The sequence below is a fragment of the Trachypithecus francoisi genome, unplaced genomic scaffold (genome assembly GCF_009764315.1).
Source record: "Trachypithecus francoisi isolate TF-2019V2 unplaced genomic scaffold, Tfra_2.0 Lachesis_group12, whole genome shotgun sequence".
Classification (NCBI taxonomy): Eukaryota; Metazoa; Chordata; class Mammalia; order Primates; family Cercopithecidae; genus Trachypithecus; species Trachypithecus francoisi.
Genome location: NW_022681457.1, coordinates 3,887,194 through 3,914,840, shown reverse-complemented (window position 1 = coordinate 3,914,840; position 27,647 = coordinate 3,887,194). Strand labels below are relative to the sequence as shown.

The 27,647-nt window shown below is 58.1% G+C and overlaps 1 protein-coding gene across 1 annotated transcript; it reads left to right on the top strand.

The window, feature by feature from the left end:
• Window positions 1-225: 225 nt before the first annotated feature.
• On the top strand, window positions 226-27,647 carry LMTK3 (lemur tyrosine kinase 3). The gene is given in 16 exon segments (XM_033223884.1): window positions 226-581; window positions 1,489-1,622; window positions 1,909-2,059; window positions 2,570-2,646; window positions 3,113-3,231; window positions 9,078-9,165; window positions 9,493-9,641; window positions 10,234-10,318; window positions 10,392-10,513; window positions 10,651-10,800; window positions 11,794-12,806; window positions 12,809-14,335; window positions 19,175-19,590; window positions 21,726-21,861; window positions 22,000-22,137; window positions 27,129-27,647. Coding segments are annotated over 16 exon segments (4,398 nt in total). The 5' UTR covers window positions 226-505; the 3' UTR covers window positions 27,146-27,647.

Here is a 27,647-nt window from a genome sequence, read left to right as displayed (position 1 = left end):
CACCCGTGGGCCCTGCCCCCCCCCCCCCCGCCGCAAGCGTGTGCCGGTCCCTGTCTGTCCCTCCCCCTCCCATTTCCTCCCCTCCCTCCTGGCAGCCAATGCTACGGGGGAGCCAGTTGCCATGACGACGCTCCATCCTCCCTCCTCCCACCCTTCCTGTGACAGGCTCTCTGCTCCCCCAATCCTGGCTGCCCTCGGGGGCGGGGCCCTCTTTCTCGCCCCCCCCCATCCTACCCTCTCCCCCCTACCCCAGCAACCCCGGCTCCCCAGCTCCTCTCCTCTGTCCGCCTCTCCATCCCTTCATCCGTCTGTCCCTTCAAAGAGGGGGAGGGGGGTACCTGAGCCAGCAAGCAGCCCCTCCCTCCCCCTGTCCTGCGTCTCCTGCCCCTCTCCTGGGCCGGGAGGAGGCCAGGGTCGCGCGGGTCCCCATGGCTGGGGGCTGAGGGCCCGCCCCCCCCTCCTCCCCAGCCGCCACCACCTCCACCTCCCTGCCATCCTCGACAAGATGCCTGCCCCCGGCGCCCTCATCCTCCTTGCGGCCGTCTCCGCCTCCGGCTGCCTGGCGTCCCCGGCCCACCCCGGTGAGTCTGTCGGGCCATCCGTCTGTCCGGCGGCCCCCACCCGCGCGGCGGACTCGCTGTCTTCCCAAGGGTCTGTCTGCAGGTCCTGCCCCGTCACCTGGTGCGCGTCTTCCCGCAGCCCAGCCGGGCCCGGAGCGACGGGGACGGTGCCTCTGTCAGCAGGGCCTGTGGGAGGGAGGCTGGGGGCTGGGTGGGGAGGGGGCTCCGTTTCGGCAACATGTGTGTATGCGTGCACGCATGTGTTTGTGCTGGTGTGTGCAGGAAGCCGGGGAAGGATAGGGCCTCTGGTAGAATTGGGGGCAGAGGACAGGAATACTATTTCTAAGGGGGACACAACACGGGAGGCTGTCTTTGGCTTCTGGAGAGACCCAGGGCTTGCGGAGTTCCCTTCTTTGGGTCTTGGGCTGGGGATAGAGGACATCGGTGTGCGCCAAGCGTCCCTAAAAGAGACAGATCTCAACCCCACAAACTGGGGGGTTTCAGCATGGGGCAAGAATCCTGTCCCAGCCTGCAGCTGAGAGCTCGTCCTCCTCCCCAATGAGGGGTAATGAGGCTGTCCATGGGAGCGTATTTTAAATTCTGCAAGCTCCAGGCTTCACTATTACTCCTCTTTCCTTCAGCCCTCACTGGAATTCATCCAAGCCTGGGGTGAGGGGATGGGGTGGGGTGAGGTGGGGGGGTCCCAGTTTGGGACCAGAGAAGAGACCCCACCCCCAATCCAACCACTTGGGAAGGCCCCAAACTACAACTCCCATAATGCCTTGGGCCACTCTGCACCTCTGCCAAGGGACCCTGGTCGCAGAGCATCATGGGAGTTGTAGTCCAAGAGGTGCCGGGACGGGAGGGGGCATGATTCCAGTATCCAGGGACTTGAAGCTGGGACCCCAGCCCAGCCCTGTGCCTGCAGATGGATTCGCCCTGGGCCGGGCTCCTCTGGCTCCTCCCTACGCTGTGGTCCTCATTTCCTGCTCTGGCCTGCTGGCCTTCATCTTCCTCCTCCTCACCTGTCTGTGCTGCAAACGGGGCGATGTCGGCTTCAAGGTGAGGTGCATGAGGGGATTCAACCTGGGGAGGAAGACTCCAGCAAGGCCTTTACCCCCAACACAGGTGGTTGGTGGGGAGAGGGGGGCAGTAAATCCGAGAGCACCTTCTAGTTTGAAGCTATGGCGAGATCTGGAGCCTTGGGATGGAGAAACGGGGGGATGGAAATTGGGCTGGGACTGGGAGACAGTTACAAAAATGAAGGGGAGACAAACGTAAGAGAAAGACGATGGCGTGTCTCTCAGCCCTGCGTTCTCCCACTCCTCCTCGCCTCTCTCGGCCCCAGGAGTTTGAGAACCCTGAAGGGGAGGACTGCTCCGGGGAGTACACTCCCCCTGCGGAGGAGACCTCCTCCTCACAGTCGCTGCCTGATGTCTACATTCTCCCACTGGCTGAGGTCTCCTTGCCAATGCCTGCCCCGCAGCCTTCACACTCAGGTACTGCCCCACGCCATGACCGGAATCCCATGGTGTCCCGGGAGAGGCCAGAAGATGTTGAGTGTCTTCCTTTAGGGGCTGGGGCGGTTGAGACCAGGGGCAGCCAACGGGAAAGGCATAGGTGGGAGCCCCGGAATCTTGGAAGCAGCCTATGGGAAGGCAGACAAAGATCATCTTGGTGGAAGCCATTGCTTAATCCAAAACCAGATTTGGGGATTCTTGTGGGGCAAGCAGTGGTGAGATTAGCATAGAGCACAGTCTCAGAGGCAACCAATGGGAGGCTGAAATCACATCATAGGAGCTTGGGATGCCAAAGGGAAGGACTGATTGGATGCTGGAGTCTTGTGAGCAGCCAATGAGGAAGCTGAGATTCTGACATGGAATGTGGGTGGCAGCCAATGAAAAGAGAGTGATGTCTGCTCTGACCCCAGTCCCCACTGACTTGGGGTGTGTTGGTGGCACTCGGGAGTGGGGAGAGGCTCAGGGGCTTTCCCCTTTTGCCCTCCCCAGACATGACCACCCCTCTGGGCCTTAGCCGCCAGCACCTCAGCTACCTGCAAGAGATTGGGAGTGGCTGGTTTGGGAAGGTGAGTGGGCTGGGGAGGGGAGGCAGGGCTCCATGGATCCCGAGCTGTCCTCCTGTTCTGTGTCCACACCCCTGCTCTCACCACTTCTCATCTATCCCTCGCCTCCTCCCCGTGCCCCCTCAGCCTCCCATTCCCCCTCCGTCCACCTCTCACCGGCTCCCACCCGCCCCATCCCCGACATCTGTCAGTCAGCGCCTCCCTCCTCACTCCATTGACCACTCTGCCGCGCCACCCGGCTCTCCACGCGTCCGTCCGTCTGTCCATCCTTCCATCCGTCCCTGCGTCCATCGGATTCTGGGCCCGTGAGTGTCTCACCCCATGTCTGGTGTGGTTCAAGGGTGGTGGGATGTGGAGCGAGAAGCTGGGAAGGAGCCGGGGGTTGGGAGCTGTGTGGTGGAGTGAAGCTGGTCCCAGGGATGGGGCTGGGGAAATGGCACTGGCTGACTCCTGGGTTCCCCTTGACCAGGTGATCCTGGGAGAGATTTTCTCCGACTACACCCCTGCCCAGGTGGTGGTGAAGGAGCTCCGAGCCAGCGCAGGGCCCCTGGAGCAACGCAAGTTCATCTCGGAAGCACAGCCGTACAGGTACTGGGGGTTTTTCAGTGGGTGTGTGCCTTGTTGAGGTGACATTCAGGAGTGGAAGGAGCACTGTATGGGGTGGAACCTGGAATCTACCTCTTCCTGGCTATGCAGCTCTGGCAGGAGAACTTCCCTCCCTGAACCTCAGGTTCTTCCTCTGGACTGAGCTAAGGGTGGGAAATGAGAGGCAGGATGGTGGAGGAGGCGGGAGCACAGAAGCTGAGCTAGAGGCCTGTTCCTCTCCCCTCTGAACCTCTGGATCTTCATCTGGAAAGTCAGTCCAAGAAGCCCTAGTGTCCTCATGAAGTGGGCAGCTGAGAGGATGTGAGATTTCCATGTTCAATGTTGGGTACCGGCTGGTACTTCCCTTCCCCAGGCCACAGACTAGGTTCCTGAGCAGGTCACTGTGGAGCTCCATCCCTGCCCTGCTTGGTCTCTACTCCACTCTCAGTGCTTCTAGGATGGTGTCTAGGTACACACTTGCCAGATAAATTCCTTGTGAGGTAGTGAGTTCCCTGTTTTGGAAAGGGTGTGTTTGCAGATACCCCTTATCAGAACAGTTGTAAAGGTGGGCTTTACCCTGAGAAACACATTGGGTTTCGGCACTTCCTTCCTCCAAAACCTTCCATGGCTCCCAACTGCCTACAGGACACATCTGCTCCTCCTGACAGCCCACAGGCCCTGCAGAGTCTGACACAGTCCCCTTCCTTCCATTGTCCCCCTCACCCCAGCCACCCTGGCCTCCTCACTGCCCCTCCCCACGGAAGCCTCTTCCCTGCCCCAGCGCATTGCTCCTTGCTATATCCTTTCTCTAGAATGTCACTCCTTGCTCACCCCCAGGTGTGGATGGGGCCCCTTCCCTTCCTCAGGCCTCAGCTCAGAGACACCTTCCCTTACTCCTCCCCTCCTTCCAAAGAGGGGCCTGGGATGCTCCACCCCGTCATGGTGTGTGTTTTCTTCATAACCCGTACCCCAGGTTGTCACTATACCATCTGCTTACTTGCTTATTGCCTGTCTCTCCCTAAACCTGTGCCAGCAACCACTGGCCACATATGCCTATTACATTTAAGCTAAGATGGGCAAGGTGGTATACGCCTGTAGTCCCAGCAATTTGGGAGGCCAAGGTGGGAGGATCACTTGAGGCCAGAAATTGGAAGATGCAGTGAGCTATGGCTGTACCACTGCACTCCCACCTGGGCGACAGAGCAAGGCCCCGTCTCTATTATATAAATAAATAAATAAAATGTAAGCTAATTAAAATGCAATCAAATTAAAAACACATTTCCTCAGCTACCCTCATCATATCTCAAGTGCTCGATAGCCACCTGTAGCCAGTGGTTCCCCTGGTAGGCAGGGCTGGTCCAGAACATTCCCACCTTCGCAAAGCTCTGTTGGACAGCGCAGGTCTCTACTAGCAGCAGCGCAGGGTCCGTCTCGTTACCCCAGCACAAGTGCTGTTGACTCTCACTGTCTGTGAGACAAGACAAGTGCTGTCTGTGCTGAGCGAGCCACAGACCCGAGATGAAATCCCAACGTTCCCATCATTACCAGCTGTGTGACCCTAGGCAAGTCACTTCACCTCTCTGAGCCTCTGTTTCCACCTGGATCAAATGGGGATCATCATCCTGCCTAGCAGGTTGCTGGGAGGATTTGACAGTAGAGCCGCCGGCCTTGGCCAGATTTGTGGGTGTACAGTGAATCCTGGCTTCCTCCTACAACAGCTGCCCCAAGTGCTGGGAACTCCAGCCACTATTTAAGCCTCACACATGGCAGGAGCCTTGTGAACACTTTGTCGGGCTGGGCACGGTGGCTCACGCCTGTAATCCTAGCATTTTGGGAGGCTGAGGTGGGCAGATTGCCTGAGCTCAGGAGTTGGAGACCAGGCTGGGTGAAACCCCATCTCTACAAAAATACAAAAAAATTGGCCAGGCACAGTGGCTCACACCTGTAATCCCAGCACTTTGGGAGGCTGAGGCAGGCAGATCATGAGGTCAGGAGTTCGAGACCAGCCTGGCCAACATGGTGAAACTCTGTCTCTACTAAAAATGCAAACATTAGCCAGGTGTGGTGGGCGGGCACCTGTAATCCCAGTGACTCCGGAGGCTGAGGCAGGAGAATCATTTGAACCCAGGAGGCGGAGGTTGCAGTGAGCTGAGATCCCACCACCACATTCTAGCCTGGGAGACAGAGTGAGAAAACAACAACAATAACAACAACACTGTTGCACAATTCTTCCGCCAAGCAGGAGCAAGAGACCCTGTTCTCCTGAGAAGGACACACAGCATAAACAGCAGAGCCGTGGTTACCCACAGGCAGTAGACGGCTGGGTACCGGGCAGCGGGCCCACAGCACACAAGTGGCTCTGCCTCCAGCCAGGCACCCAGTAGGAAAATAACTAGTAAGTTACTGTGCACCTACTCCTGGCCAGACCCTGGGCTGCAAGCCTGAAATGTTCTCTTCCTCTTGCAGACTTCCAAGCCAGTTCTTCTCTCTGCATGTGTTTATTCAGCATCTACTAACCCAGGCACCTGGGACACAGGCAGGAAGACACATCAAATTCTCATCCTAGGAAAGCTCACCCCCTAGTGGAAAAGGCACACAACAGATAAATAAAGAGACTTTTTTTTCCCCCTCAAGGCTCACTTTAGCCTTGAGCTCCTGGGCTCAAGTGATCCTCCTGCCTCAGCCTCCTGCATAGCCACCAGGCCTGGCTAACTTTTATTTTTATTTATTTATTTATTTGTTTTTTTTTTTTTTTTTTTTTTCTCTTCCAGATGAAGTCTTGCTTTGTTGCCCAGGCTGGAATTCAGTGGTGCAATCTCAGCTCACTGCAACCTCTGCCTCCCGGGTTCAAGCGATTCTCCTGCCTCAGCCTCCCGAGTAGCTGGGATTACAGGCATGCACCACCACATCTGGCTAAGTTTTTGTATTTTTAGTAGAGACGGGGTTTCACCATGTTGGCCAGGCTGGTCTCGAACTCCTACCTCAGATGATCCACCCACCTTGGCCTCCCAAAATGTTGAGATTACAGGTATCTTTGTTTTGTTTTGTTTTGTTTTTGAGACAGAATTTCACTCTTGTTGCCAAGGCTGGAGTGCAATAGCACGACCTCAGCTCACTGCAACCTCCGCCTCCTGGGTGCAAGCAATTCTCTTGCCTCAGCCTCCCAAGTAGCTGGGATTACAGGCATGCAGCACCACACCTGGCTAACTTTGTGTTTCTAGTAGAGACGGGGTTTCTCCATGTTGGTGAGGCTGGTCTCGAACTCCCGACCTCAAGTGATCCACACGCCTCGGTCCCCCAAAGTGCAGGGATTACAGGTGTGAGCCACTGCACCCGATCTCTCTTTTTTTTTTAATTGTAGAGATGGATTTTCACTATGTTGCCCCAGCTGGTCTCAAATTTCTAGGTTCAAGCCATCCTCCTGCCTCGGCCTCCCAGAGTGCCAAGATTTCAAGTGAGAGCCACCGTGCCAAGCCATAAATCCATTTTAAAAAGAAAAACTGTCAGCCGGTGCAGTGGGTCACACCTGTAATCCCAGCACTTTGGGAGGCCGAGGCAGGCAGATTGCCTGAGGTCAGGAGTTCAAGGCCAGCCTGGTCAACATGATGAAATCCCATCTCTAATAAAAACACAAAAATTAGCCAGGTGTGGTGGCACATGACTGTAATCCCAGCTACTCAGGAGGATGAGGCAGGAGAACTGCTTGAGCCCAGGAGACGGAGGCTGCAGTGAGCCAAGATTGTGCCACTGTACTCCAGTCTAGGCGACAGAGCAAGACTCTGTCTCAAAAAAAAAAAAAAAAAAAAAAGAGAGAGCGAGAGAAACTGTCAGAGAATGACAAGTACCATGAGGAATTGAGGCAATATGTGACAGAGACAGGGCCCACTTTGGACAGGACCATCAGGGAGGCGGGGTTGATATGGAGGAGTTGGCCATGCAAAGCACCATGGGAAGTGCAATCCAGACAGAGGGAACAGCAGGTGCAAAGAATGTAGGACAGAAAGAAGCTCGTGGAGAGTGAGTATCCCTGGAAATACAGTTAGAATGCAGGGTGAAGGCTGGACACGGTGGCTCACGCCTGTAATCCCAGCACTTTGGGAGGCCGAGGTAGGCAGATCACTTGAGGTCAGGAGTTCAAGACCAGCCTGGCCAACATGGTGAAACCCCGTATCTACTAAAAATACAAAAATTAGCTGAGTGTGGTGGCGTGCACCTATAATCCCAACTACTCGGGAGGCTGAGGCAGGAGAATCACTTGAACCTGGGAGGTAGAGGTTGCAGTGAGCCGAGATTGCACCGCTGTACTCCAGACTGGGTGAAACAGCAAGAGTCTGTCTCAAAAAAAAAAAAAAAAAATGCAGGGTGAAAATAAAATCAAATAATATGTTGCTACTAAAACAGCAGTAATTGCTAGGATCTCAGCACATACCAGCTTTTCTCAGATCTCATGAAATTCCTTGGAGGAAGTTGCTGTCTCTGTCCCCTTTTTACAGATGAGGGAAACCAAGGCAGTGAGCAGTGAAGTGACTTGCCTAGATGACACACCTAGGAAAGTGGGAGTCAGGGTTCAAACCCCCCGAGTCTGACTCTTTCCCACAGCGTGAGGGTAAGGGGGGTATCCAGCTTGGCACTGGGGGGCAGCGAAGCTTCCAGGGGAGATGATGTTGAGGCAGAGGCCGGGGGGTGCCAAGAGAACTCTGATCAGAGGAGGGCGTTCTGCAGAGAGAGAACCATAGGTGGCTCATGCCTGTAATCCCAGCACTTTGGGAGGATGAGGTGGGCAGATCACTTGAGGTCAGGAGTTCAAGACCAGCCTGGCCAACACGGTGAAACCCCGTATCTACTAAAAATACAAAAATTAGCCGGGCTTGGTGGCGTGCACCTATAATCCCAGCTACTCAGGAGGCTGAGGCAGGAGAATCGCTTGAACCCGGGAGGTGGAGGTTGCAGTGAACTGAGATCACTCCATTGCACTCCAGCCTGAGTGACAAGAACAAAACTCTGTCTCAGAAAAGAAAGAAAGAAGAAAGAAAGATAAGAAAGAAAAAAAAGAAAAGAAAAGAGAGAGAGAGAAAACTGTAGGTACAAAGACCCAGGCCTAAGCAAGGGCCTGCAGGTTTGGGAAAACCCACATAGGATAAAGCTGACTCCTGGGCCAGCCTGAGGGGCAGGAGGAATCAAAAAGCTGGTGCTCTATCCTGGGGTGCTGGGGAGCGACAGAGGGTTGTGTGCGGTGAAAAGCAGGTCGGGGCAAAGGGAAGAGTAGAGACTAGAGCCAGGGAGGCCAGGAGGAGGCTGTGGGGATGAGGAGGAGAAGACTGAGAAGAGTCGAGGCCAGGAATGAAGGTGGAGGTGAGGTGTGAGGAGGAAGAAGAGGTAAAGGGGTCCCTGGGGATCTGGCCCCAGGAGCAGGTCAGTGAGGGCCATCCAGAGATGGGGACCTGGGGAAGGACTGGGGTGAGGCCAAGGAGAGAGACTCTGAGATGAGGAAACAGATCAAAAAGGTAGAGTGGGCCGGGCTCAGTAGCTCATACCTGTAATCCCAGCACTTTGGGAGGCTGAGGGTGGATCGCTTGAGGTCAGGAGTTCGAGACCAGCCTGGCCAACATGGTGAAACCCCGTCTTTACTAAAAATACAAAAATGAGCCCGGCGTGGTGGCGCATGCCTGTAATCCTGGCTGCTCAGGAGGCCGAGGCAGGATACCAGCCTGGGCAACAGAGCGAGACACCATCTCAAAACAACAACAACAAAAAAGGGTGGAGGCAGCAGTTTGGCTCTGCTGGGAGGTTGGGGCTGGATGAAGAGGAAGGGGCTGCCTTCCCAACCCAGCCGCCTCCTCACTCCACAGGAGCCTGCAGCACCCCAATGTCCTCCAGTGCCTGGGTCTGTGTGTGGAGACGCTGCCGTTTCTGCTGATTATGGAGTTCTGTCAACTGGTGAGGGTCTTGGGGGGTTGGGGAAGGGCAGAGGGGAGAGCTGGACGGGGCCGGAGCCAAGCCTGGTGCCCCTGGGCTTCGTCGTCATCATCATCATCATCGTAGATGATGTGTGGCATGAGCTCACATTTCATGAGTGCTGACTGTCCCGGGGGCTGCCCTGAACAAGCAGGCAAGATAGGCTGTGTTATTACCTGCTGCAAACAGCAGGCGAAACTGAGGTTCAGAGGGGCTACCCAGTGACAGCAGAGGCCATTCCATCCTCCGGGCAGACTGGCTGGAGGCCTGAGCGACTGGTGCTGCTGACCTTCTTTGCCTCCCTCCCAGGGGGACCTGAAGCGTTACCTCCGAGCCCAGCGGCCCCCCGAGGGCCTGTCCCCTGAGCTACCCCCTCGAGACCTGCGGACGCTGCAGAGGATGGGCCTGGAGATCGCCCGCGGGCTGGCGCACCTGCATTCCCACAACTACGTGCACAGGTGGGCGGGCCGGGGAACCGCGGGAGGAGCTACTAAGGGAAAGGGAGAAGGAGGGGAGGCTGCAGGGGAGGGGCTAAAGGAGGGGCGTACCCATGACTGGCTGACACAAAATAGGGACGAACCGAGGAGGGTCTGGAGGAGGAAGGGCCAGGAGGGGAATGGGAGGAACCAAGTGAGGGGGAGGCAGGGTCAGGTGATGAGGGGAGGGGCCAAGAGAGGAGGAGGAGGAACCAGGGATGGGGGAGGGGTCAGGGGAGGAGGGGGATCAGGAGAGGAACTGAAGGAGCTCGGTGAGTGGGGGAGGCAGGGTCACGTGACGAGGAGAGGGGCCGGGAGAGGAGGGGGAGGAGTCAACAGATTAGTAGGAGAAGCCAGAAGGGTCAGATGAAGAAGAGGAGAAGCCAGTGCAGAGGAAAAGTAGAGGAGACTTGGAAGAACCAGGATGGGGAGAAGACAAGACAGCAGGGGAGAATGAAAGCAGTCAGAGGGGAGAGACAGATCAAATGGAAGGGGTGGAGTCAGTGTGAAGGGGCGGGGTCAGGGCGTGGCTGAAGGCTGCCCCTGCGCTCACCTCCTCTCATTCTTCCCGCAGCGACCTGGCCCTGCGCAACTGCCTGCTGACCTCTGACCTGACCGTGCGCATCGGAGACTACGGGCTGGCCCACAGCAACTACAAGGTAGGGCTTCCTTCCGTCGGGGTGGGGGCTGTGGGGTGCCCTGACTGGTCTGACACCGCCCTGGTTCCCCCAGGAGGATTACTACCTGACCCCAGAGCGCCTGTGGATCCCGCTGCGCTGGGCGGCGCCCGAGCTCCTCGGGGAGCTCCACGGGACCTTCATGGTGGTGGACCAGAGCCGCGAGAGCAACATCTGGTGAGGACCACGGGCCGCGGGGGCCGAGGCAGGCCAGGAAGATGGAAGGGTTACTAGATGCCACCGGTTCTACGGATGGGGAAACTGAGTCCCGGGCGGGTCAGGGCTGGGCTCTGACCTCTCTCTGCTCTCTGCAGGTCCCTGGGGGTGACCCTGTGGGAGCTGTTTGAGTTTGGGGCCCAACCCTACCGCCACCTGTCAGACGAGGAGGTCCTCGCCTTCGTGGTCCGCCAGCAGCACGTGAAGCTGGCCCGGCCCAGGCTCAAGCTGCCCTATGCGGACTACTGGTGAGGGCTAGCCCACTCGGGGCTCCTGGCCTGCCGCACCCCACCCAGGATGGTCCCAGCTCCCCGTCTCATTTCCACATCACCCACATCCCGTTTGCCCTCCATACCCCTCAAGAGTGAAGAGGAGCTGTCCCCACCATTTCTGCCAGCATCTGCTACTTGCAGGGGGACACAGACAGGGAATGGCTGAGCTGTGATTTGAACCCACTTCATCCTAAGAGACCCGTTTCTTACCTGTCTGATTCCAGAGCTCACAGCCCAAACGGGGACACCACCGCCCTCACCAGCTGTTCCCATCTGCTGCTGTGTCCCCTCTGCCTCCAGGCCCCTGTCACCCTCTCTCTATGGGCATCTTACCCCCACCCCTGCTTCTCTGGGTCTCAGTACCTAGCTCCCCAGCCCAGTTACCTCCTCTGAATCTCTGTCCTCTTCTCCCTGGATCTCTGCCCTACTTCTTGGGTCTCTGTCCTCCTCACTCTGGGTCTCTGTCCCTCTCCTTTTTTTTTTTTTTTTTTTGACAGTTTTGCTTTTGTTGCCCAGGCTGGAGTGCAATGGCACGATCTTGGCTCACTGCAACCTCCACCTCTCGGGTTCAAGCGGTTCTCTTGCCTCAGTCTCCCAGGTAGCTGGGATTACAGGCAGGTACCACCACACCGGGCTAATTGTATTTTTAGTAGAAACGGGTTTTCACCATGTTAGCCAGCCTGGTCTTGAACTTCTGACCTCAGGTGATCCACCTGCCTCAGCCTCCCAAAGTGCTGGGATTACAGGTGTGAGCCACCAAGCCTGGCCCTCTGTCCCTCTCTCTCTGGATCTCTGTCCCTCTCTCTCTGGGTCTCTGTCCCTCTCTCTCTGGGTCTCTGTCCTCCTCTCTCTGGGTCTCTGTTCCCCTCTGCATCTCTATCCCCCTATCTCTGATTGTCTGTCCCCTCCCTGGGTCTCTTTCCCCTCCCTGGGTCTCTGCCCTGCTCACTCTGCCCCACCTCTCCCCAGGTATGACATCCTTCAGTCCTGCTGGCGGCCACCTGCCCAGCGCCCTTCAGCCTCTGATCTCCAATTGCAGCTCACCTACTTGCTCTCCGAGCGGCCCCCCCGGCCCCCACCGCCGCCACCTCCACCCCGAGATGGTCCCTTCCCCTGGCCCTGGCCCCCTGCACACAGTGCACCCCGCCCGGGGACCCTCTCCTCGCCATTCCCCCTACTGGATGGCTTCCCTGGAGCCGACCCCGACGATGTGCTCACGGTCACCGAGAGCAGCCGCGGCCTCAACCTCGAGTGCCTGTGGGAGAAGGCCCGGCGTGGGGCCGGCCGGGGTGGGGGGGCACCTGCCTGGCAGCCGGCGTCGGCCCCCCCAGCCCCCCACGCTAACCCCTCCAACCCTTTCTACGAGGCGCTGTCCACGCCCAGTGTGCTGCCTGTCATCAGCGCCCGCAGCCCCTCCGTGAGCAGCGAGTACTACATCCGCCTGGAGGAGCACGGCTCCCCTCCTGAGCCCCTCTTCCCCAACGACTGGGACCCCCTGGACCCAGGAGTGCCCGCCCCTCAGGCCCCCCAGGCCCCCTCCGAGGTCCCCCAGCTGGTGTCCGAGACCTGGGCCTCCCCCCTCTTCCCTGCACCCCGGCCCTTCCCAGCCCAGTCCTCAGCGTCAGGCAGCTTCCTGCTGAGCGGCTGGGACCCCGAGGGCCGGGGCGCCGGGGAGACCCTGGCGGGAGACCCTGCCGAGGTCCTGGGGGAGCGGGGGACCGCCCCGTGGGTGGAAGAAGAAGAGGAGGAGGAGGAGGGCAGCTCCCCAGGGGAAGACAGCAGCAGCCTTGGAGGTGGCCCGAGCCGCAGGGGTCCCCTACCCTGTCCTCTGTGCAGCCGCGAGGGGGCCTGCTCCTGCCTGCCACTGGAGCGGGGGGACGCCGTAGCAGGCTGGGGGGGCCACCCTGCTCTTGGCTGCCCCCACCCCCCCGAGGACGACTCCTCGCTGCGGGCAGAGCGGGGTTCCCTGGCCGACTTGCCCATGGCCCCCCCGCCTCGGCCCCCCCCGAGTTTCTGGACCCCCTTATGGGGGCGGCGGCGCCCCAGTACCCCGGGCGGGGGCCACCTCCCGCTCCCCCCCCCCCGCCGCCACCTCCTCGGGCCCCCGCGGACCCGGCCGCGTCCCCCGACCCCCCTTCGGCCGTGGCCAGTCCTGGTTCAGGCCTCTCGTCGCCGGGCCCCAAGCCGGGGGACAGCGGCTACGAGACCGAGACCCCTTTTTCCCCCGAGGGAGCCTTCCCAGGTGGGGGGCCGGCCGAGGAGGAAGGGGTCCCTCGGCCGCGGGCTCCCCCCGAGCCACCCGACCCAGGAGCGCCCCGGCCACCTCCAGATCCGGGTCCGCTCCCACTCCCGGGGCCCCGGGAGAAGCCGACCTTCGTGGTTCAAGTGAGCACGGAGCAGCTGCTGATGTCCCTGCGGGAGGATGTGACAAGGAACCTCCTGGGGGAGAAGGGGGCGACAGCCCGGGAGACAGGACCCAGGAAGGCGGGGAGAGGCCCCGGGAACAGAGAGAAAGTCCCGGGCCTGAACAGGGACCCGACAGCCCTGGGCAACGGGAAACAAGCCCCAAGCCTGAGCCTCCCAGTGAACGGGGTGACAGTGCTGGAGAACGGGGACCAGACAGCCCCGGGCATCGAGGAGAAGGCAGGCATCGAGCAGAAGGCGGCGGAGAATGGGGCCCTGGAGTCCCCCGAGAGAGAAGAGAAAGTGCTGGAGAATGGGGAGCTGACACCCCCAAGGAGGGAGGAGAAAGCGCTGGAGAATGGGGAGCTGAGGTCCCCAGAGGCCGGGGAGAAGGTGCTGGTGAATGGGGGCCTGACACCCCCAAAGAGCGAGGACAAGGTGTCAGAGAATGGGGTCCTGAGATTCCCCAGGAACACGGAGAGGCTACCAGAGACTGGGCCTTGGAGAGCCCCAGGGCCCTGGGAGAAGACACCCGAGAGTTGGGGTCCAGCCCCCACGATCGGGGAGCCAGCCCCAGAGACCTCTCTGGAGAGAGCCCCTGCACCCAGCGCAGTGGCCTCCTCCCGGAACGGCGGGGAGACAGCCCCTGGCCCCCTTGGCCCAGCCCCCAAGAACGGGACGCTGGAACCCGGGACCGAGAGGAGAGTCCCCGAGACTGGGGGGGCGCCGAGAGCCCCAGGGGCTGGGAGGCTGGACCTCGGGAGTGGGGGCCGAGCCCCAGTGGGCACGGGGACGGCCCCCGGCGGCGGCCCCGGAAGCGGCGTGGACGCAAAGGCCGGATGGGTAGATTACACGAGGCCGCAGCCACCGCCGCCACCGCTGCCACCGCCACCGGAGGCACAGCCGAGGAGGCTGGAGCCAGCGCCCCCGAGAGCCAGGCCGGAGGTGGCCCCCGAGGGAGAGCCCGGGGCCCCAGACAGCAGGGCCGGCGGAGACACGGCACCCAGCGGAGACGGGGACCCCCCCAAGCCCGAGAGGAAGGGCCCCGAGATGCCACGACTATTCTTGGACTTGGGACCCCCTCAGGGGAACAGCGAGCAGATCAAAGGTGAGGAGGCTGCGAGGCACAGTCAGGGCTGAGGTCCGGCTGTTTCCGAGGCTGCGGAGGGTGAGTGTGGGTAACGATGTCGGGTCGGGCTGGCAGGGATGAATGCAGGCCCTGAAGCCCGCACTACCTGGGCTCACATCCTGGCTCGGTCCTTGTTCTAGCTCTTTGGCCTTGGGCAAATGTCCTTGCTGCATGGTGCCTCAGTTTACCCATCTGCCAAAAACTCATGGCAGGGTTAGAACCTACCTCATAGGGTTGCTGGGAAGGTTAAATGAATTAGGACGTCCAAAGCACTTAATCAGAGCTGCTTTTATTATTGCCGTTCACTTAGACCAGGGGTCTCAAACTCATGCCCGCAGGGGCCAGACAACATAGGGAAATGGATGAAGCGTGCTGGGGAGGCAGAGTGGGGCTTCAGAAGAAACGCCCTGTGTAGACGGGGCAGCCACTTCTCAGCAATGTGTACCTGCTGTTGGTGAATCTGCTACTTTTCCCTTTTGAACTAGAGCTCTGGTTTTTGTTTAGTTTTGTTTTTATGGTTGTAGCCAATTCAAAGGAAGCCTGTCTGTGGATGGCTCAAGGGCCCCAGGCTGCCAGCATGTGCTGATTTAAACTTAATAAGCTGGCTGGGCTCAGTGGCTCACGCCTGTAATCCCAGCATTTTGGGAGGCCAAGGTGGGTGGATCACCTGAGGTCAGGAGTTCAGGACCAGCCTGGACAACATGGCAAAACCTCGTCTCTATTAAAAATACAAAAATTAGCCAGGCTTTGTGGTAGGCGCCTGTAATCCCAGCTACTCAGGAGGCTGAGGCAGGAGAATCGCTTGAACTCGGGAGGTAGAGTTTGCACTGAGCCAAGATTGCGCCACTGCACTCCAGCCTGGGCCATAGAGCAAGACTCTGTCTCAAAAAAAAAAAAAAAAATTAGCCAGCGTGGTGGCACGCACCTGTAGTCCCAGCTACTCGGGAGGCTGAGGCACAAGAATAGCTTGATCCTGGGAGTCAGAGGTTGCAGTGAGCCGAGATCACATCACTGCACTCCAGCCTGGGTGACAGCAAGACTCTGTCTCCAAAACAAAACAACAACAACAAAAAAACAACTAAAACAACTTTCCAATAAGCTAAGGCATCTATCCAGTGTGCCAGGCCCCCTGTGTGCCAGGCCCTGAGCTGCCCAAGGCTGGGACCCAGGGAGCTTCAGACCCTGCCCTGACCCAACTCCACCACCATGGGACTAGTGAGCTGGAAGGCAGAGATATGCCTTTTCCTGAAAAGTTTTGGTAGGAATGCAGGAAGTGTTTTGCCACAGAGGAAACTATTTAAGATAAATGAAGGGTAAAAATAAATAGCCCTTGTTTAGATGTGGACATAGGAAATACAGTTCCAGCAGAATCTCTGGGAGGCGCAATTTCCTTAAATATGGGTATGAAAGTTATAAGTGGCTGGGTCCTGTTTTATTTTGGCAACCTCACAGCCACACTTGAGGAAACAGTTATCATCTCCATAGAGGAGCCTGTGGCTCAGTGGGCAAGGGTCAGGAAGTGAGCTGGACAGAGGACGTTTCTTCCTCAAAGCCTGTGGTGTTTGAACACTGTCACTGCTTTGAGATTGTTGTAGGGAGTTTGTGACCAACTGTATCAGGAAACAGCCCAGGCAGCAAGAAAATGTTGGGAGATGAGCAGCTAAAATGCCTCAGAGGATCTGGGTTGGATTACAATTGGGGGGTGAGGCCGGGCGCGGTGGCTCAAGCCTGTAATCCCAGCACTTTGGGAGGCCAAGATGGGCGGATCACGAGGTCAGGAGATCAAGACCATCCTGGCGAACGCGGTGAAACCCCGTCTCTACTAAAAAATACAAAAAACTAGCCGGGCGAGGTGGCGGGCGCCTGTAGTCCCAGCTACTCGGGAGGCTGAGGCAGGAGAATGGCGTAAACCCGGGAGGCGGAGTTTGCAGTGAGCTGAGATCTGGCCACTGCACTCCAGCCTGGGCGACACAGCGAGACTCCGTCTCAAAAAAAAAAAAAAAGAGAATTGGGGGGTGAAAAGAGGCAGAGAATAGCCTGCTTTTTTCCAAGTGAACTACTCATCCTTCAAGACCCCAAACTTCCCCTTTCCAAATTTCCTAATTTTTTTTTTTTTTTTTTTTTTTTGAGACGGAGTCTCGCTCTGTCGCCCAGGCGGGAGTACAGTGGCTGGATCTCAGCTCACTGCAAGCTCTGCCTCCCGGGTTTATGCCATTCTCCTGCCTCAGCCTCCCGAGTAGCTGGGACTACAGGCGCCCGCCACCTCACCCGGCTAGTTTTTTGTAGTTTTTAGTAGAGATGGGGTTTCACCGTGTTAGCCAGGATGGTCTCGATCTCCTGACCTCGTGATCCGCCCATCTCGGCCTCCCAAAGTGCTGGGATTACAGGCTTGAGCCACCGCGCCCTGCCAAATTTCCTAATTTTTAAAGGTTGTCACCCTGACCATTATCTGGGTACTCATAGCTCCAGAAAAACCCCCTCTAGACTGGGTGCGGTAGCTCTCCCCGTAATCCCAGCACTTTGGGAGGCCGAGGTGGGAGGATCACCTGAGGTCAGGAGTTCGAGATCAGCCTGGTCAATATGGTGAAACCCTGTCTCTACTAAAAATACAAAAATTAGCTGGGCATGGTGGCAGGTGCCTGTAATCCCAGCTACTCGGGAGGCTGAGGCAGGAGAATCGCTTGAACTCAGGAGGTGGAGGTTGCAGTGAGCCGAGATCGCACCACTGCACTCCAGCCTGGGAGACAAGAGGGAGACTTCGTTAAAAAAAAAAAAAAAAAAAAACTCCCTCTATGCATCATCCCCTATAACCCCATCACTCTGAGATGTCTGGTCAACAAAACTGTGACTTTTGAGCAGATGTGAAGGAAAGGAGGGAGTGAGGCAGGTGGACGTCGTGGGGAGAGTGTTCTAGATAGAGGGCACTGAGATGGGCACTGGCTCACCATGTTTAGAGAATAGCAAAAGGGGCCGGGCGCGGTGGCGCAAGCCTGTAATCCCAGCACTTTGGGAGGCCGAGACGGGCGGATCACGAGGTCAGGAGATCGAGACCATCCTGGCTAACACGGTGAAACCCCGTCTCTACTAAAAACTACAAAAAACTAGCCGGTCGAGGTGGCGGGCGCCTGTAGTCCCAGCTACTCGGAGGCTGAGGCAGGAGAATGGCGTAAACCCGGGAGGCGGAGCTTGCAGTGAGCCGAGATTGTGCCACTGCACTCCAGCCTGGGCGACAGAGTGAGACTCCGTCTCAAAAATAACAAAAACAAAAAAGAATAGCAAAAGGTAGTGAAACTTGAGTAGAGAGAATGAGGACCAGAGAGGGACCATCTGCATTCATCTTTCTCCCTGCCCCACCTAAATCTTCCTCTTGCCCCTGCCATCAGCCCACAAAAGGCAGTTCACTTATGCAGTAATGGAGGGATAAGTGACCCCTGTTCATTTGCCAGTGAGGAAACTGAGGCTGAGAGAGGTGGATCTAGCTGGGTGTGGTGGCTCATGCCTGTAATCCCAGCACTTTGGGAGGCCCAGGAGGGCAGATCATGAGGTCAGGAGTTCAAGACCAGCCTGGCCAAGATGATGAAACCCCCGTCTCTACTAAAAAATACAAAAATTAGCCGGCTGTAGTGGCACGTGCCTGTAGTCCCAGCTACTCAGGAGGCTGAGGCAGGAGATCTGCTTGAACCTGGAGGCAGAGGTTGCTGTGAGCCAAGATCACGCCACTACACTCCAGCCTGGGTGACAAAGCGAGACTCCATCCCCCTCCCCACCAAAAAAAATATAGAAAAGAGAGAGAGACAGAGAGGTGGATCTGTTTGCCCAAGCACACATAGCAAGCGAAGATAAACTTGGGATTCCAAGCCAGGTTTCCTCCTCCAGGGACCTCAAGTCCTTCCTTCCTAGCAGACTAAAATTGAAAAGTCTTAGAGCAGGGAAGGGGCCTGGAGATGGTTAGACACCCCAACTTTGGCAATCAGGCGCCAGAGAGAAGTACCTTGGTCATTTTCACACAGCGGGAGCATTCACTCATTAATCCTACAAATACTGACTGAGTACTTCTATGTGCTTGGGGCCTGGAAATGAGGCTATGAATGAGCCAGACTCAGTCTCTGTTCTTTAGCGAGGCAAACACACTACCACAGAAGTATAATTACACGCTGAGAAAACTGCTCAGAAGGAGAGGTGCGCGGTGGATGGGGTGCAGAGTGGGTGCTCCTAACCTCCCAGGAGCCCTAGGAGATCTCTGAAGGCTTTGAAAGCCCAGAGCTGGAGGATGTGCAGGACTTGCCTTAGAAAAGGCAGTCCAGGCCGGGCGCGGTGGCTCACGCCTGTAATCCCAGCACTTTGGAAGGCCGAGATGGGAGATCACGAGGTCTGCAGTTCCAGACCAGCCTGGCCAGCATGGTGAAACCCCGTCTCTACCAAAAATACAAAAAATTAGCCGGGCATGGTGGCGCGCGCTTAGTCCCAACTACTCGGTGGGAGGAATGGTGGGGTGGCCCATGTGGCTAGATGGACGTCAGGCCAAAGGAGGTGGGGACAGAGGCCAGAGAGATCAGAGGGCCAGGGCATGCGGGCCTGGTGGGCTATGGGAAGTTGGGGCTTAAAGCCGTTGGCACTGGGGAGCTCTGGGGAGGTTGAGCACTGGAGAGGACCCTTCCCACACTGCCTGGAGAAAGGCCTCGGTGCAGCTCTTCCGTTCACGAAGTGGGTGCTGAGGCCCAGATTGTGCGGAGGGCTTACCTGAGGCCACACAGCTAGGTGGGAGGGCCTGCCTCAGTTTCCCCGGGACAGGGGCTCACCAGGTCTCTCCCCTCGCAGCCAGGCTCTCCCGGCTCTCCCTGGCGCTGCCGCCGCTCACGCTCACGCCGTTCCCGGGGCCGGGCCCGCGGCGGCCCCCGTGGGAGGGCGCGGACGCCGGGGCGGCTGGCGGGGAGGCCGGCGGGGCGGGGGCGCCGGGGCCGGCGGAGGAGGACGGGGAGGACGAGGACGAGGACGAGGAGGAGGACGAGGAGGCGGCGGCGTCGGGCGCGGCGGCGGGGCCGCGGGGCCCCGGGAGGGCGCGAGCAGCCCCGGTGCCCGTCGTGGTGAGCAGCGCCGACGCGGACGCGGCCCGCCCGCTGCGGGGGCTGCTCAAGTCTCCGCGCGGGGCCGACGAGCCAGAGGACAGCGAGCTGGAGAGGAAGCGCAAGATGGTCTCCTTCCACGGGGACGTGACCGTCTACCTCTTCGACCAGGTGTGGAACCCGAGAGGGCGCGGTTGCGGGGGCGCGGCCTGGAGGGAGCTGGAGCCTGGAGCGGGGCGGGGCCTGGAGAGAGGCCGAGCTTAGAGTTGGGCGGGGCCTTGCGGGAGGCAGAGCTGGAGTGGGGCGGGGCCTGAAGGGAGGCCGAGCTAGGGTGGGGCGGGGCCTGGAGGGGGGAACGGTTTAGAGTGGGGCGGGGCCTGAAGGGCGACCGAGCTGGAGTGGGGCGGGGCCTGAGGCGGGGCCTGGAGGGAGGGCAAGCTGAAGTGGGGCGGGACCTAAGGGGAGACCGAATCTAGAGTGGGGTGGGGCCGAGCTAGGGTGGGGCGGAGCCCAGGGCGGGGCCTGGAGGGAGGTCGTGCCTAGAGGAGCAGGGCCTGGGGCGGGGCCTAGACGAAGGCTGAGCTTAGAGTGGGGCGGGGTCTAGGGCAGGGTTTGGAGGCAGGCTAAGCCTAGAACGGGGGCGAGGCCTGGAAGGAGACTGCGCCTAGGATCGGGACAGAGTCTGGATCGGGGCCTGAGGGAGGCCAAGCCTATGGTGCGGCAAGAGGAGGCCTGGAGAAAGTCCACGGCTGGGATGGGGGCGGAGCCTAAGGCGGGGCGGATCGAGCAAGGCGCGGGCAGGGCCTAGGGGTGAAGGCGGGGTCTGGGAAGAGACTGGTCAGGGAAATGGGGCGGGACTAGGAAGATGGGAGGAGGCTTTGAGTGTGAGGGCAGGGCCTGACAGTGGGGCACGGCCGGGAGGACGGGCCGAGCCTAGAGCTGGGGAGGGACCTAGGGTGAGGGCAGGGCTTGTGATGGGGGCGGGGTGTAGAGGGCGAGGAGAGGCCTGGAGAGTGAGGGTGAGTCTGGAAGGAAAGAGTGGGTACTGGGTAGTCAAGTATGGGATCCTGGAGAGACTAGGGAGGAAGTATTGAGAACAGGAAGTGTTGAGAAGTGGCCTGGATGGTGTGGTCGGGGCCTAGTGAGAGTTTGGGCATTGTTTGTTGACTAGAGTTCTAGTGTCTGTAGGGCTGGTTCGGGATGGAGCAGATCTTACCCACTAGGGAAGGGCCATGGCTAGGCTGCAGGTGGGCTTCAGAGATGCAGCAGGCAGTCTTCAAGTATTTTGGGGTGGGGTCAGGGGTGAGAGAACCTAACGACTGGGACGGACGGGTCTTTAGAGAGATGGGTGGAGGATTGTGTTCAGAGTTAGGCCAGTCGCGAGTGGCTCACACCTGTAATCCCAGCACTTTGGGAGGCCGAGGCGGGGGGATCACTTGAAGCCAGAAGTTCGAGAGCAGCCTAGCCAACATGGCGAGACCTCATCTCTTAAAAAGAAAAAAATTATCTTGGTGTGGTGGTGCGCATTGTAGTCCCAGCTACTCGGGAGGCTGAGGTGGGAGGATCACTTGAGCCCGGGAGGTTGAGGCTGCATTGAGCCATGATCACAACACTGCTCTCCAGCCTGGGCGACAGTGAGACTCTGTTTATAACAAAAAGAAAAACACGGATGGTGTTGAAGAGAAAAAGGGAGGGCGAGTGGTGCTGAGGAACTGAGGCCTTGTCTAGATGAACCTGGGGCGGGCATACCGGGCTGAGATTGTGAGAGAAATGGAAATAAGGCCAAGAACTGGGGCCTGGGCCACTGAAATATATTCAGAGGGGTGGAACTTGGAGGGCGGGAGCAGGTCTACATCTGAGGGAGGGTTCGGGGGCAGGGTCACTGCGTCCAGCATGGGATGCGCTTAGGATGGGACAGGGGTTGGGAGGGCCACTGGAGCAGGTCTAGATCTCAGAGGTAGGTGGGACTGACGGGAACGGGGTGGGGTTTATGGAGATCGCTTTGAGTTAGGGGATCCGTTGGAGGCCGCGCGTTAATGAGCCAGGAGAGAATCCCTACGCCTGGCTACTTAGCTGTGCGCGGGGCTCAGCTGTCAGGTAAGGAGCCTCGGGCCAAGTTGAGGTTAAGGCTGGCCCGAGGCTTCGAAGCCAGATTAGGGGCTCCATCCACCTCTCCAGAGCGTGTGATTATAAATTGGGATTCCTAGAGCCCCAGAAAAATAGCCGGCTTTGTTGCTTTTGGGGGATGCGGTAAATGGGACGTGACGGTTTGTCCCCTCTGGCTTCCCGCTAATCTGCCTTCACAGGAGACGCCAACCAACGAGCTGAGCGTCCAGGGCCCCCCCGAGGGGGACACGGACCCGTCAACGCCTCCAGCGCCCCCGACGCCTCCCCACCCCGCCACCCCCGGAGATGGGTTTCCCAGCAACGACAGCGGCTTTGGTGAGCGCGGGCCCAATGGGGCAGGAGGGGGCGGGAGCCATGGGGCGGACGGGGCGGGGCCTATGGGGTGGAAGGGGCGGGACCGGAGGGCGGGAGCGCCGCAGGTGCCTGCGGCCTGACTGCGGTCTTCTGCCGCAGGAGGCAGTTTCGAGTGGGCGGAGGATTTCCCCCTCCTCCCCCCTCCAGGCCCCCCGCTGTGCTTCTCCCGCTTCTCCGTCTCGCCTGCGCTGGAGACCCCGGGGCCACCCGCCCGGGCCCCCGACGCCCGGCCCGCAGGTACCATATCCTCGGCCCTGCCCCTCCTCTGCCCATCTCTGTCCCCCTATGTTCCACTGCCTTCTTGTGACCATCTTTCAATGTCCCTGCCTCTCTCTTCCCAGTCTCTTCTCTCTCCCCTCTCAGTGAACAGACACCCCACCCAGCTCTGGAACCAGCTCAGACCAGGCGATGTCCATCAGACGGTCGTAGGCAGGCAGGCCGGCTGTCCCCCACCCCCGAGCCTCAGTTTCGCCTTCTGTGGGGATTCCCCCCACCCCCAACTCTTGCCCATCTTTGTCCCATCTCTGGGCTCAGACTCCAGCCTGGCACTTGCCGGATCCTGATCCCACCTCTGGGGAACACGGTGCTCAGGGGCAGACAAGGAGAGAGAAACCCAGAGTGCTCAAAGCCGGTTGGTGTGAACCAGAGCAGGGAGGACACAGCTGGGGGTTAGAGAGCAGTCACAGCGGCACTGCTGCTCTCACGTGGACCCTGCAGTGCCTCACCACAGTTTAACCCATTTAATGTTCATTGCGATCCCATGGGGTGGATTCTAGTCTCGTCCTCATTTTTTTCTTTTTTTTTGAGACAGAGTCTGGCTCTGTTGCCCAGGCTGGAGGGCAGTGGTGCAATCTAAGCTCAATGCAACCTCCGCCTCCTAGGTTCAAACGATTCTGGTGTCTCAGCCTCCCAAGTAGCTGGGTTCACAGGCATGCACCACCACGCCCAGCTACTTTTTTTGTATTTTTACTACAGACACAGTTTCACCATGTTGGCCAGGCTGGTCTCTAACTCCTGACTTAAATGATCCGCCCACCTCGGCCTCCTAAAGTGCTGGGATTACAGGCGTAAGCCACCGGGCCTGGCCAATCTCGTCCCAATTTTACAAACGAGAACACCGAGGCACGGAAAGAAGTGAGGAGCTGGGATTCAAAGAGGCAGTTGCTCGGCCTCTGAGTCTGTGCCCTCTCTAGTAGTGAACATTGGTCAGGTTTCATATGCACCATATCGTTAATCCTCGTGGCCACCTTGGGAGAGGGGTCATGTCGCCCCTAGTTTCCAGCTGTTAGCGATGCTAAGGCCACCCTCAGGGAGAGGAGGGCACACTGGCAGGTCACAGCGCAGGACTGGAACGGGACTGGGCTCTCTGCTGCCCCCTGCTGCCGAGCCAGGGAACACCCCAGGACACAGGGCTTGTACCATCCCGGTTGAACAGGTGGTGCTCCCCGGTGTCAAAGCTAAGGTAGAAGGCGCCACTGGAGGGTTTCACTCCTACTTCCCCAATCTTGCCTGAGTCCAGATATTGTCCCTGCCATTTCTTACATGTGTGACCTGGGGCAAGTCGCTTTCCCTCTCTGTGCTTCAGTTCCTTCATATATAGAGTGGGAATGATAACAGGATCTAATTCATAAGATTGCTGAGGGAATTAAATGGCTTAATCCTCCCGTGTATGCATGTATGCAGCACGGAGCCTGTTCATGCAGCAGCGGTCTCTAACCATTAGCAATTATTATTATTTAGTTAGTTAGTATTTTTGAAATGGAGTTTTGTGCTTGTTGCCCAGGCTGAAGTGCAATGGCGTGATCTCAGCTCACTGCAACCTCCATCTCCCGGGTTCAAGCAATTCTTCTGCCTCAGCCTCCTGAGTAGCTGGAATTACAGGCACCCACCACCACACTCGGCTAATTTTTATATTTTTAGTAGAGACGGGGTTTCACCATGTTGGACAGGCTGGTCTTGAACTCCTGACCTCAGGTGATCTGCCCGCCTCAGCCTCTCAGTTGGGATTACAGGCATGAGCCACCGTGCTCGGCCCTGTTAGCTATTATTATTATTAGCTATTACTGCACTTAAAATTAAGTCGATGTTTTCTGATCATCCTCTGCATGCAGGCGCTGTGCTGGGCACAGGGGATTGTGTGTGGAGCAAGACGGGTGAGCCTGCCTGGTCCTCCCTGCAGATGCTGACCACACGCTGCTATGACAAATGAGTAACTACAAACTCAGGCTTGCAGGGAAAGCAGATAACAAGAGGAAAGGGTTTTATTTTCCCCTTAGAAGTGTCATTTAAGGCCTGGCGTGGTGGCTTACGCCTGTAATCCCAGCACTTTGGGAGGCCGAGGCAGGTGGATCACCTGAGGTCAGGAGTTCAAGACCAGCCTGACCAACATGGAGAAACCCTGTCTCTACTAAAAATGTGAAATTAGTTGGGCGTGGTGGCACATGCCTGTAATCCCAGCTACTCAGGAGGGCGAGGCAGGAGAATCGCTTGAACCCGGGAGGCGGAGGTTGTGGTGAGCTGAGATTGCGCCATTGCACTCCAGCCTGGGCAACAAAAGCGAAACTCCATTTCAAAAAAAAAAGTGTCATTTAACTGGGGACTGGAAGGATTGGTTGTCATTAATTAGGTGAAGGAGAAGGGGACTGCATGCTGGCAGAGGGGACAGCTTGCACACAGGGCCTGAGGCAAGAGAGAGCTTGGCCTGCTCAAGGAACAGAAGGAGACTGATGTGGCTGAGGGTTACTTAGAGCGCATGGAGGGCTGAGGAGTGAGGGCAGGGGGTGCACTGAGGACTAGGACTTTGTCCTGGGGGTGCTAGGGAGCCATGGAGGACTATAAGCAGGGGAGGGAAGTCAATGTTGGGTGTAGGAAGACTGCTCTGGGGCCTCTTGGGGACAGAAGGGCAAGAGTGGGAGCTGGGAGGCTGGGGAGAGGCTGGAGAAAGCACAGTAAGCCAGGGCCATGGGAATGGAGAGGTTGGACAGGGCAGAGAGTCAAGGGCGGGCGGGACAGAGCTGGGGGCTGACTCTTCCTTCACTTGGCTGCATCCTCAGGCTTCACTCTGAATGTCACTTCCTCCCTGAAGCCGTCATCGCAGGGCCTCTGTGAGGACAGGGTGGGGGTGCATTCCAGGGTATGGGGACACTGCCAAGTGGTGAGTCAGGGCTGAGCTGGCAGGGCCGGCAAGCGAGAATGACTTCACCTTTAATCATCAGCAGAGGAGATGGAGGGCACAATCGTGCCAAACCCCAAATCCCTTCGCTCAGTTGACAAATACTTCTGCAGCAGCGTGAGCTACGAGCTGCTGCGCCTGTCTGGCTCCCAAGACCACGGCGTGGGGGCCTGAGGCGGGTCCTCTCCTCTGCCCTGCTCAGCGTGGCTCTGTCCACTTAGCAAACATTTACTGGGTACTAAGAGATGCCACATACCCCAAAGTCTTCATGAAGCACAAAGGTCATGCTTCCCATTGAAAGAGGGAAACTGAAGCCCAGGGACTGGGAGTGAGGGCAATGATTTGACCCAGGCCCGCCAGGTAAGAAGTACAGGGTGGAGCATGAGGGAGCCTGATATGAGGCCCCCAGCGAGAACCTGCACCTCCCGGACCTTAGTTTTCTGGTCTGTGCAATGGATGAGGCTTTCATTCCGCTTGTCCAGGGAGGTCAGAGCTAGAGTCATGGGAAAGTTTGGTCAGAGTTCCTGGGGAGACCTCTTTCCACAGGGAAAAGGGGTGCTTTGTGCCAGATGGGCTGCTGGGGACACAGCAGTGACCACAGCCCCTGTCATCACTGAGGTTACATTCTATAGGAACAAGCAGACAGGAAGCTCCTCCACAAGGACGGGGCAGGCCGGGCGCGGCGGCTCACACCTGTGATCCCAGCACTTTGGGAGACCGAGGCAGGTGGATCATTTGAGGTCAGGAGTTCAAGACCAGCCTGGCTAATATGGTGAAACCCTGTCTGTATGAAAAACACAAAAATTGGCCGGGTGCGGCGGCTCATGCCTATAGTCCCAGCACGTTGGGAGGCCAAGGCGGGTGGATCACGAGGTTAGGAGATCGAGACCATCCTGGCTAACACGGTGAAACTCCGTCTCTACAAAAAAAATACAAAATATTAGGCATGGTGGCAGGCGCCTGTAGTCCCAGCTACTCAGGAGGCTAAGGCAGGAGAATGGCATGAACCCGGGAGGCGGAGCTTGCAGTGAGCTCAGATCGCGCCACTGCACTCCAGCCTGGGTGACAGAGCAAGACTCCATCTCAAAAAAAAAAAAAAAAGAAAAAGAAAAATAGAAAAATTAGCTGGGTGTGGGTGTGGTGGCAGGCACCTGTAATCCCAGCTACTCAGGAAGCTGAGGCAGGAGAATTGCTTGAATCCAGAAGGCAGAGGTTGCAGCAAGTCAAGATCGCACACTCCAGCCTGAGCAACAGAGCGAGACTCCGTCTCAAAACAAAAACCAAAAAAAAAAAAAAAACAGGGACAGGGTTGGCCGGGCACAGTGGCTCATGCCTGTAATCCTAGCACTTTGGGAGGCTGAGGCGGATGGATCACGAGGTCGGGAGATCGAGACCATCCTGGCTAACATGGTAAAACCCCATCTCTACTAAAACTACAAAAAATTAGCTGGGCGTGGTGGCAGACACCTGTAGTCCCAGCTACTCGGGAAGCTAAGGCAGGAGAATGGTGTGAACCCGGGAGGCGGAGTTTACAGTGAGCCGAGATCGGGCCACTGCGCTCTGTCACGCCACTGCGCTCTGTCGCGCCACTGCACTGGGCGACAGAGCAAGACTCCGTCTCAAAACAAAACAAAACAACAACAACAAAAACAAGGACAGGGTAATCCCAGAGTGACAAAGCAAAACAGTCAGAGGGAAATGAGTGAGAAAGACTGGAGGGTGCAGGGGTGACTGCTTGACTCAGTATGGTTGGGGAAGGACTCAGTGGAGGGGATGCTGCAGGTGGGGCCTTAGTCACAGGGGAAGAATGTTCCAGGCAGTGGGAACAGCACGTGCAAAGACCTTGGGTCAGAGCATGCTGGGAGCACTGGAGGAACAGCAGGAGGCCCAGTGGCTGGAGCAGAGGGGAGAAGAAGGATAGGTGAGGGCAGAGAAGAAACAGCAGATCTTTTGGGCCATGATGGGTGAGGGCTTTGCTTTTCCACTGAGTGACTTAGAAGGCATGAGGCTGTCCCCCTAGTAATTTCAGGTCTCTCTCTTCTCTGTCCATCTTCAGGCCCCGTGGAGAACTGATTCCCCGAAGACCTGACCCCCCTGCACCCTCAGAAGAGGGGTTGAGAATGGAATCCTCTGTGGACAACGGCGCCACTGCCACCACCGCAGACGCCGCCTCCGGGGAGGCCCCTGAGGCTGGGCCCTCCCCCTCCCCCTCCCCCACCATGTGCCAAACGGGAGGCCCCGGCCCCCCGCCCCCAAGCCCCCCAGATGGCTCCCCTGACCCCCCTGACCCCCTCGGTGCCAAATGAGGCAGGAATCCCCCCACCCCTCCATAGAGAGCCGCCTTTCTCGGAACTGAACTGAACTCTTTTGGGCCTGGAGCCCCTTGACACAGCGGAGGTCCCTCCTCACCTACTCCTGGCTCCAGACAGGGGCTGCAGGCTTCGGGGACCTGGACCCCCCATTTCGCGTCTCCCCTTTCCCTCCCCAGCCCGGCCCCTGGAGGGGTCTCTGGTTCAAACCTTCGCGTGGCATTTTCACATTATTTAAAAAAGACAAAAACAACTTTTTGGAGGAA